We start from the raw sequence: 12007 nt of genomic DNA, 5'->3' as shown, positions 1-12007 counted from the left end.
CCTTAGCTCAGGAGTAAATCCACCAAGGATGTGCTTAAAAAAGAAGAAGAAACACAGGGTGGCCTAGTTAAAGAATCCCAGTGAAGTATTGTTTTTTGGAAGAACATTACATGCATCAATGTTTTTGTTGTTATCTTTAGGTACTGCGTCAAAGATGGTCAAAAGGAATGTACTTTTTTTTTTTTTAATCAATCACTACTGATTAGAATAAAATACCAGCCTCATCAAAAAAAAAAAAATTGCTCACATGAACATTAAGTTAAGTGACTGAAAGGCTGCCTCTCTACTGCCCTATGAAAGACCGGGATTATTTTCTCTGTTTTAATGCAGTGAATGGAATTTGCACTCATTATTGTTGAGTTTGAGACTTAAAATTCAGAAAACCAATAAATTCACCCTCTCAGCTTCAAAACAATCATGTGATGATTTGCCAATAATATAAAATTAGAAGGGAAAATAACGACCAGAGAGATCCTTTGGATTTAGCTTTGCCCTGTTTTTCAAAGAACTGACAGGCCTTTCACCACACACACACACACACAGACACACACAAAACAAAACTGCAGAACTCATGCCTCTGTACTTAGATAACCAAGAAGCCTGTTATTTTCACCAACAGAGAAAACCAATTTAAATTATCAGCTTTCCTTTGGACAAATTAAATGAATATTTGCATGAGAGCTGAAAAACAGAATATATCCAGATTTTAAAATACATTTTACCAGTATATACAATTCCAGACTCATACCAAAGAGACTTCCATTTCTCAAATGCATTAGATCCATAGTTTTGTTCCTACCCAGGTTATACAAGGACAATGCAATGCTCCTCCTTCCCAGCAATGTGTACTGTAAAGCCATCACAGCTGAAAAATGAGCCAAAGGCCCTGAGCACAGTTCACATTTTGCAATGGATTATGTCCTCTGATGTATTTTTGAAAATATGGTACAAATAATGTGACACTAACTTAAAGCAACAAACTCGATTGTATTAATTTGAGAAAATAGACATAATAGTTGTAGTTAATCAGATCCACACTCTCCAACGCTTTCTGTATAATTATTTAATATAACTAATCACTGTCATTGCACCAACAAAAAAAACAAAAAAAAAACTATACAGGCCTAATAGCGGGCAGATGGAGTAAGGTCTGGTATCCATTATTTTGTGGAAAGAGCAACTTTCTGGGAGATTCCGCTGTTTTGACGTTGAAGGAATGTAAACAGTGTTGATTTCTACAGTTCTGGCTTCATTCCACACACAACAATCAAGCAAACAATAGAGACATAGGGCTCAATAAATCAAATAAAAATATATTTTTGACGTTAATATTTTCACCCTTGGACAGTTTCAGTTTTATGCTACACTGGTTTAACGGAAAATCTGAGACATGAGCTCAAGTTCTTTTTTTGTGTTTTTTGTTAAAGCCAAGTCACAACTCTCCCAATAACTAGAGTACAAAAATTTCATGGCAAGGATTAAAGTAATTATCCATTTAGGCTGAATGTGTCAAAATCAATTATTTAATACCAACTAAATAACAAAGCAGGAGTTTGTACACCTGGGGCTCGCTATCTAAACAATTTGTATGGATAAAAACTATTTGTTTACATTTTCCCCCGACACATAAACTAAATGTGACGTAAGCATGTGCGGACTGCATGTGTTCTTTGAACCACGTGTACACATTTTCTTAAGAATGTCAAGCTTGATAAGATGCAGATGAAAAATTAGCTGAGACATATTATAAGAGTCTTCTTATTATGCCCAGGCTTTTGTTTGTATGTTGATAGGTGGTTGCTAGGCAACTTGATCTCATATTATATGCATACTTCAGGTTTTGTGGAAATACATTGCAAATTACTAATGTGAAATTTAAATCATACAGTGCTTTTATAAGATGATGTTGGTGCAAAAACAGTGCTACCGCCACTACTATTCTTTAATGTGGTTTCATTTGCCATAAATAGGAGTGCAAATTTCTCAAACCAAGTACAAGATCACTGGGATTTACAAAGAGGATCATGCATATACATGCTTTTCTAAAATCTGACATGTGCACATTTGCTTTTCTGCTTTCATGGTTGTCTGACTAAAACACACAGTTTTAGTCATGAAACTACACACGGCACTTTGCCTCTGGTCTCTGGTATTTGCACTGTGCAAGATTTAGCAATCAAAGGCCTTAATGTGAAAGGATTTCTTTGAAGACAAAATCTTTTTAAATTGCAAAAATCAAAGAGAGGCACCACCTAAATCTCTAAACTGCAGGGCTGCTTAGAAACCTCTGTAGGTATTGTACTGGCACTAACCACAGAGGACTTAAGGTGAAACTTGGAACATTTGCAGAAAAGTCTACGTTAGCATTAAGCTAAGAAAAGACGTGGTGAACTTCATAACAACAAGTCAAACCTAGGAAAGGTTTGACATCTTAGCATACCAAAACTAAAGACATGGATTAATATGAAAGCCAGATTTATAAACCGTTCCATGCTCGCAGGAAAACAACAAGCTTGCAAAAACTACAATTCCCACATTTTATGAAAACGAGGATGTTTTTACAGCAGCTTTCTAATGTCCCTCCCCACAGTCAGAGCGGCAGTTCTCAGCTGATTTAACATGGAGCTAATGAGAGGGCCTGAGAAGCTATTGCAAACCACAAATGCACGTGCAATGCTTGTTAACACATGAACACGTGTATTTTTTAAGCATTATAGAGAATTTCTTCAGGCCTGGCTAGGACTGCATGGTTTAAAAACTTTAATACCACTTCATAGAATATCTTAGTCGTTAATACTTTGACTTAAGAAGGTGACATTTTAATTATATCATATTTAAAAATAATGCAAATTACATGAGAAAGTCTGTGATATGTATAAATTGATCTTGGGTTGTGAGCTGACCTATTTGATCTACCATGAACTCCTTTAGCCCCAAATGTTGACTTTGTTTTTTCCCCTTTTTTAAAAGTTGAAAATATTAATTTCATGTAAATGGACACAAGTCAGCACAGATGAGACCACACTGATGATAAGCCATGCTCAGAGACACGACTCATCAATCTACACTGTGATCATTACACAAACTGATGCGAGACTCTGTTACACACTATAATTTAAATCCCCTCCAAAGTAGTTAAATGATAAATAACACAATCAATAATGTTGAGTGAGGTTGTCTTTCGGTAATTAGAGCTGCTCACAACCAGCAAGTCTGAATATCTTGCATGAAAGCCAGTTTCTACAAGTGTAATACCACACAGCTGACAAGTACCTGGCAGTAAAAGGTTGAGAGATTTAAATGAAAACAGACAAAACCCAACACTCGAGTCTCCCTGTAAACTGCTCTGGAATATTTTTGGCAAGATGGCATCTACATAGCACCTGAGACTCATTTCATCTGTTTCTCCAAGGCAACAACAGTATCTGATTACCATTTCAGGATTAGGAAACTGTAAGAATACAACAGAGCCAAGGGTTTTGTTTTATGTGAGCTTATCTAAACTGACAGAGAAGCATTCTCAGCTTTTAACATGGACATTTGTAAAATAAAAATACAATTTAAAAAAAAAGCCCTGGAAGACAGAATCTGTTTAGTTAGAGACAATTATGCTTCCTACTGCAATCCTCCTTTTAGAACGAATCAGTTCTGCCATTTACTGATCGTACGAGGATAACTGTTAACCTAACAGACACTTTTTGAAAATTTAGTTCACATTTGTTAGGGCTACTTGGAAAGCAATTTGGGATTCCATCTGCTAAACTTTGCCAATTTTGCCACTGGGGGCAACAACCAGCATTTTGGTGCATCCGGTGTAGCTAAGACAGTCTATCAGATATCGGGTTCAAGACTGTTCTGGTACAGGCCATTGCTTACAAAAGCAGCTGAAATGAGAAAATTGTTCCCACTTGTGTTCCACACACAGTTTACCTGCATACAACCAAAACCTGCTCAAACATGATGGAAACCATAATGTGTCCAATGCTCAAACTATTGTCCTTTGCATACAAATATTGCACATTTGTGTGTGGATATTCATTTAGGGATTTACTTGGGAAGTGACCTGTGAAAACAGCTGTCAACTGAGATTTCATGCTCTGTCATCTAAAGTCCAACATTAGCTTTGAGCACAAAACAATCAACACTATAGATTTCCCTTGATTTGGGTTGAGGATTGCATAATTCTAGGTATTGTGATAACAATGACAAAGCAGTAATCAACCATTACTCAAAATCAAGAAGTCTGTCTTGATGCTTTTATAGCGCTGTTACATTTATAGCTTTGAAAAAACACCATCAATATCCACAAAGCTGAACACCTGTTATTGTATTCCTACGGTGAGAAGTCGTCACTCTCAGTCTCTCAAAACAGCTCAACTCCTACTGGGTTGCCAAGCAACTATGCTATCAAATACACCCGCTAAGTGCCAGATGTCGCTGTCTGACAATGATAAAAGCCTATTGGAGAAAGACTACTCACTGACCCCAGGGGCACAAGAATGGACAGCACAGAAAATTTTCAGAACAGCCTTAAAGCACCTTTAAAAAATAAATACAATTAAAAATATATATCTATCCATAAACACCTAGACTATTTCTACATCATATTAGCAGCGAGATTTATTTACACTCAAGCATCCTGGGGAGTAGGGTCAACTAGTCCAGTATCAAGCTGTTCTCGATAACATGTCTGCGTTATGACCTCCCTTGTGTGAATACTGCCAAGTGATTACATAATGCTGTACATTCCTGGTGCCTGGTATCTACTTTGTTAGATCCCCCATGGAGCATAGGGAGTTATTCTCATTTAACAGGCTGAGAGCTCCTCTGTAAACATTACACTGGACTGTTAAGAAATCGCTTGACATGTCCTGTTCATCAGCATTGCAACCGTAGAAAAGCACATTTTTTCCTTGTATAGATGCAGAAAATCCTTAGATGCATGCATGCAACAATTCTTCACATTTTCTGTGTTATCTAGGCTAATGCGATCAATCAGAATAGTGTGCGCATTATTAAACAGTTCAAAGAAAAACATAATGAAATCAATGACATTGGCTAACCTTAAAATAAAGGGAGAAGGACTGCTCCCCCCCAGCTATTCTCTTTTGTTCATGCAATGAGTATTCTGGCAAAGGGAAGAACCAGATCGAAAAGGTGCCCTTATTAAAATTAATTTAAAAAAAAAGTTTTCCCCCCAATCAAGGCAAGTGGAGAAAAGGCAGGCTGTACTGGATGTTGAATGAGGAGAGAGAACAACAAGCCAAAACCCAAGGTTCTCCATAGATAAACAATGAAAGCTCTAGGGGGAGTGGTTAAGGGCTGGGTGGGGTGCGCGTGCGTGCACATTTATGCGAGTGTGGTGAGCGCACATGAGCGCAGGATAAGTCGGGGGTGCCCCACATGAAACATTTCTAAAATAGCAACCGCAAACCAGACAGAATGTAAATCTGCACTTTGAAAAGAGTTGAAGAAAGAGAGGTTTGAGGGACGAAGAAAAACAGGTATTCATTTCAGCCCATTTACAGTTCCAGGAGCATAGAATTGGGTCACAGCACTCCAGCTCCACTTGGACTGTTGAAATAAGACTCCTGGTTTTATTTTCTTGAGTAATGAATTACAGGTTTTTCCACCGACTGAAGCTCAATTATATTACAGCTCCTGAAAGCCTCATCATGCCCAGGATGAAGGAATTCAACGCGTAAGCAAAGTCGAATAGAATTGTTTAATTGTATCAGCATGTTTCAGTAAAATCTGCAAAACCCAGGAGAAAACGGGAGAGAGGAAATGTGGCAAACTGCAACCAGGCAATATCCAGTCAAGAGTAAAACCAGCAGGCAAATGAACTTAATCATTTATACTGCTGAACTGTATTTGCTGATGTGTGTTTGAATACAATAAATGATTCAGTGATTAAAGTGCTCTAAAAATGCAATATACACATATTCTTTCAGTGCATGTCTTCTTTTTAATAAGTCAGGCAACTTTTGCTGCACAGAACATATCGTGTAGTGTTTAGTGGTGCATTTTCAGACATGAAACATACAGTATTGCCTGTATACTCCTCTCCATATCTGGCGATTTACAATTTTAGTGTCATGAATTCTTCTTAAAAAACTATTTTTGATCATTTCTTACAATCTTTCCATTTATAGCCTAAAAATTCTCCAACTTCTTAGAAAATGGTTGAAAATCATCATTGATTGCCCTTTTAGCAAACTGTTGTTGGGACAACAGCCAGCACCCATCCCATCCTTCTCCATTGTTTTTGCAGTGTGACAGTACATAAAAAGTATTTATATGAACAAAAACGGTCATCTCAGTTCTTCCATCAGTTGATCACTGGGGATTTAAACTCTCTCATAACTCAAACTTCAATCATAGTGAAGTCTTTTTAGGTCTAATAAGGCAAAACCGATTCCAATAGAGAGAAGAGTACATCTATTCTGCTGGCACATTTACAAGTATAACACATTTTTATTGAATTACATTCAAAATCTGTTTTAAAGATCACAATAGCTCTGAGAAACAGATGACTAACTCATCAGAGCAAAAAAAGAAGGATTTTTACATTCAGACATATGGGATTTTCCTTCTCTTGCGCTGGCCCTGCACATATTTTCCATTCATGACTGAAATGTTTTCAAAAGTTGGACTGTGTAAGGCTTCTCCATCTTTACTTTCACTTTAGACTAGGTAAATATTGTGGTGCTTAATGGCTAGCAATTCAGTCCCTGGCTCTTCCACATCGTGAGACGCCCTTAGCAAGATGCTGAACTGAAGTTGTTCCCGACAGCAGGTGACATCTTTGGACGGCACCGCTGTGCAATTTTGGGTGGACGAGTGAGGCAAAGTGTTGCAAACAGCTAATGTCATGCCTTAGATTATCAAAGTTCAGTTATTTTAAATGAATCATGCAGCTAAACTATAGAGTTTCTGATGTGTGATTTGCCTGCGTTTGGTTGGGTTTGAAGGTTAAAGTGAGGATCGTGTCTTAGTATGAGATAAAGACTTGGGGAAAGTCCAACAACTCTACAGTGGATGTGATGGAAGCTGCAACACCAGAGCACTGTTTGAATACTCAAGAGGGAGCAATAAAAGGGGAGAACAAGAGAAAGCCTGCAGCACATTCCCCAAAAGACACTCACTTCCTGCCTGCGAGTCTTACCCAGCATCCAGGAGGAAGAGGAGGTTAAGCGCCCGCCCACACACACACAGACACACAAACCTACACCTCATCATTTAGATATAGAAACAAGCCACTAAATGTCTATTCTACCATTTAGAATTTCTACACTGCTTAAAAATAAAACTTTTCATTCCGTCCCACAAATTCAAAAATTGTGAACTAGTACCAGTATCTTCAGATCCCCTAGTGTCTAAAATAACTTCATTATAATGCTGAAAATAATTGAAAATTCTCTCAGTGTCATATGCAGCGGTTTTTCCATTTAGAAATAAGCCTAACCAATAGTGTGTGGTTTAGAAGCAGGAAAACAAATTAGTTCAGTGACGAAAATGATTCACTTAGTCTAATTGCAGGCTGCTGTCGCAGTTACTCAGCAAACATGTTGTTAGGATGTGTATAAACAGTGGCCCACCAGGAGCCAAAATTCACTCACAAACACAGCTTAACTCTAATCATTAGTAGTCTAAATGATCCAGAGCTCTTACAGTTGAGCCATGCATATTAGAGCACATAGGTAATACATGTGTGAAAACTCACGGAAAATCATGTTGCACTTACAGATGCATTCAATTTTGATAATTGGAGTGGGAAACAAATGTTACCTCTTTCCCACACTTGCCCCCAGTTTCTTAGTTTCGTGAGTTTGAATAGCGATGTAATAGGCACAAAAGTTCTCTTACACTGTTCCCTGCCCACACAAGACCATCCCTCTGTTAATGTCTCCAAGCCATTAACTTGGGAGTTCTATTTGCGGGTGCCAAGAGTACAACAGTAAATCCAGATAGCTGTTAGGGTGAGATTTTGTTGTCACTTTACACTCTATTTACTGATCTAAGCCCAGGAACCTGTGTCCCTGCCAATGCGAGAGACAGTAAATTTGTAATTGAAAAGCCGTTAATAATTTCCATTTTCTCCTGAAGCAAACTGTGCCAGAACAGGGGGATAGTAAAATGCGGCTGATTCGAACAGCAGGTTAAGTGTGTATCATGGGATTCTGTTTCAGTGCAAAGTCGTGGAGACGTGCTGGTGACTCACCAACATCTTTTAATGGGCACAGAGGGCTACTGGGTCACTTTTATTCACCAGAATTTATGCAACCCCTGACTAAAGGGCTCTCAGTAGGCTGATGTCCTTCTCTGACCCCTTACCTGTATGTTCTAAATAAAGCTAGGTTTCATACTGAGAAATCATTTGGAAGCCAATAAAAGCAAATGCACTTGTAATATAAAGCTACAGAGGGTCATATCCCATACCGGTGAATAAAATGCTTGGAGTTGAAACAATAGATTAAATGTACCGTATGAAAGCTTACTATATATATTATTCATTGCTGTTTCAGACTGGAATCTTTGAATTAAACATGATGAATATTTAACCACATGGTACGCAGGCAAGTGGTCATCTCTCATCTGCCTCAAATCCTCCCATCAGTTTCCCTGAAGATTAGTTGTGAATGCAGTTTCCAAGCAGTACTGTAAAAGTTTTCCATGTCTTCAAAGAAATGAAATAAAATAAAATGTATGCCAGCTGCTTACATATAATCTGTATTTTAACAAAGCAAAAATGCAAACAGTGCAGGAACATTACCTGAATCTGGCAAAAAAAAAGAAAAAAAAGAAAAGAAAAAAGAATAGGTTATTGCATGATTTGACCCACAGCTCTTTCTCTGGGGTCAAAAACACTTAATTTTCCAAGAAAGAGAAGCCAGAGATACCTCACAGACAATAAAACACTGGGTAAAAATACACTGGAGCTCCCATAAAATGATTTCACTATGCTCCAAAACTCTGGCCTACAGAACATGATGTACCACATCAAAATCTACAGTCTATCCAATCAAAACACAGCCAGATGTTAGAATGCGCTGACCAAACGGGATGACGACAAAGGGGATGTGAATTTACACCTACTGAGCAAATAAATAAATAATAATAATTTTTTAAAAATGAGAATATATGATCATGTAGGCTTAAACAAACTTTTGAACTTTTTCTATCCTAATGAATCGTCTGCAATGTTCTGCACACGCTTGGATTGCAAAATGTTTACTGCAAGATAACCAAGGTAGCTATGAGGAGACCTCAGATCTCGGCTTCAGATCAAAACCAGTGAAAATAACTGTTAAAGCACTGTGGTATTTAAACCTGCACCTACAGCTGACTATAAAGATCAAGAGTGGATCCCAACAGCCTTTCCTACTCTGCATCCTAGCTGCAATGTCAACATGTGCAGCGTCAGCCATGATGTCATAAAAGAGCAACTGGGAAACAAGAGGTTGGCAAAGATAAAAATCTGACAAACTGTACAGATTACATATGGCATACGCACACGCAGACACACTGCATGACGTGGCGTGCGGTGTGTCCGGAACACTCGGATTTAGGGCCAGCCTCTAGCAAAGTTGTTTTCCTGGAAGAGTTGGGGATGACATGGAGCACTGAGGAATGTACAGAGCAGTTAGGCAGCAGCAAGGACTTTCTCAAGAGGGAACTACGTGTGTGCATGTGTATGTCTGTGTTTTTAGTATAAGGGATGGACTTCAAAACCTGCCTCTTTTCAGAGCCTAGTTCCAGTTAGGACAGCTCAGACTAAACCGATGAACCGCATTCCCCAAGTTAAAGTCTTAAAAAAATATTAAGCAATAGTCATTACTGCTGTCAACACACACGATATAGTGTCCTTGACAGCGTTTCAACATGATTATGACTGATAATATTCCTCCTAAAGTCTTGTTTGGCTGCTCATCAGATCCAAGTCACTGCCTTCCTGTGGAAATGATAAAGAATCCAGCCCACTTATGTAATGCTCTAATATTCCACACTCCAGCGTTTTGAAATCTGTGATAAATTACATCAACCTTTTGAGTTTCCAGGGACCTCTTAACTCTTAACTGAGTCTGACTGGGCCTCTCTTTACAAGCCTGTCATCGCTTGTTTAAGTGTTCATTGTCACTTGCACGTCATTAGGAGAGATCCCACTTTTAACTTTTCATCAGGATTCTGTTGTATTGAAGACAGAATGGATCACACAGTGTGATGCAATTACAGCTGTTGCTACTGGATTTGTTTAACGGCTTATGGTAACTAATCAACTTCCAGTTTATTATTTTCTAAAAAGTCAAGCAAAGGTTTTGCATCATGCAGACTATTTTGCAAAGAGCCAGACACTCAGTTTACTCTACAAACAAATGCAGACTGCAGTAGTTGCTGCAGCGACAGCCTGTGGCTGGAGCACGCAACTACCCAAAAAAAATACCTCCAATGATGGTTAACCGACTTCTTCGACCTTCTGTTTGTTAAGGTGCAAAAATTAAGAAATGTGGACGTCCATTTTTCCAGGGCTGCCCACAGCTTCTGAGTGGTTAGCTATTACGCTGTTTTCTTATGTCCACGCCATTAATTGGAAGTCAATAGCTAATTGGCGCGGCCCATTTGACTTAATTGATTTTTCTCGGATTAAGCAAATGACACGCTCAAATTCCCCGAATAAGAGGCCTGAAATTTAAACAACTTCGAAAAAGTTTGATTATATGAGTCTAAAATAAACAAAGGGCCGGGCGAAAGCTGCTTCGGGATGCAAGGCATTGTTCGTTTAAATGTTTAAACTATCTAACTTTGCACATGGCTAATTTTATTACCTAATAACATGACTTCCAGCTTTTTACGGTCCACCCGAAACCTCTCCTCAGTCCACTCCGGGTCTGGCAGCGAGTGAGGGCCGCTGAGATCTTCCTCTGAGCCCGGCAGAGGAGAGTCTGCGCTGCGCTCGCTGTTGGAGCCCTGGTCCGACTGCTGCAAGTATCCGCTTAAAGCGTCGCACTGGGCAGCCATTGTGCTGCACGGAAACTTCTCCAGCGGCCACTGCGTTTAACTCAAAGTTAGGTCGAGTAGCAGGAAAGCGCCGTTACTTCTGCTACTTTTTATTCCGTCACTTCGAGTCGTTGTGGAAGCTCATCTCAACGCAGTTGTGACCTTCCTCTGCAGTTTTCTTTAAGCTCCTTCGTTTCCCCCCATTAGGCAGGCTTCTAAAAATAGGCAGGCGCACACGGAACCACTCGCTATAGGTTGTCTGGCGAGTTAACGGACGGCTACAGTACACGCACCAAACATACCAAGCAACTCCTCAGGAAAGTTTCACGTGTCATCCAGCAAAAAAAGCGGGACTCCTCCCAGAAACTTTTCTCGAGGATCTATACCTCCCCCTGGGTTCCTGAGAAGTTCCCCAAACTTGAATATGTGAGAGTTTTTGGTTTTGATTTGTGTTTATGCTCGTAAGGGCACAACTTGTATGTCTCATTTATGGGAAACTGTTGAGGGATTATATTGCCATTTATAGCCACGGAAATCATAGTTATTATGAGTCCAAAATTATACTAAATTACCAGCAGACGTGACAATCAAGTCTCTATAAATAATTAGACACAAAGACAGCTTTGACGTGTGTATAAACCAATTTTGCTGTGACTTTTCCCCCTCCAAACAGCCCTAGGCAAACTATCTATTGGTTTATAGAGGAAACACTAGAGTGGGAAAGGGAAGTAATACAGGAAAGAGAAAACAAAACAAAAGGGAGTGTAGAGGTCACTCAGTAATGCCAGCTATGGACATCCAGAGTTATTCATATTCACTGATCTCAGAGGTTTGTCCTCTACAACAGGAACAGCATTGCTAATCTTTATTTTGATTTAAATGTAAGGTGCCACTTAACGCTGTGCTTGCCAGCCAATTCAGACATAACAAACCTCCATGTTAACAACCCTAATGTGGCAGATGGAGCTTTTATCACACTGCAAACTAATCATGTAGCCGCAGGACCACG

General features: G+C 39.1%; 1 protein-coding gene across 1 annotated transcript in view; it reads right to left on the bottom strand.

The window, feature by feature from the left end:
- bicc1a (BicC family RNA binding protein 1a) overlaps positions 1–11310 on the bottom strand; it is a 60257-nt gene extending 48947 nt beyond the window's left edge. The window contains exon 1 of the mRNA XM_085427764.1: positions 10827–11310. Within this exon, the coding sequence (XP_085283890.1) occupies positions 10827–11019 (193 nt within the window). The 5' untranslated portion in view covers positions 11020–11310. The remainder of the gene's footprint in view (positions 1–10826) is intronic.
- Positions 11311–12007: the final 697 nt, after the last annotated feature.

Source organism: Rhamphochromis longiceps, linkage group LG13 (genome assembly GCF_057381845.1).
Source record: "Rhamphochromis longiceps isolate RC_006_pf linkage group LG13, R_longiceps_female_GT1.1, whole genome shotgun sequence".
Taxonomy (NCBI): domain Eukaryota; kingdom Metazoa; phylum Chordata; class Actinopteri; order Cichliformes; family Cichlidae; genus Rhamphochromis; species Rhamphochromis longiceps.
This window is presented reverse-complemented; position numbering and strand designations above follow the sequence as displayed.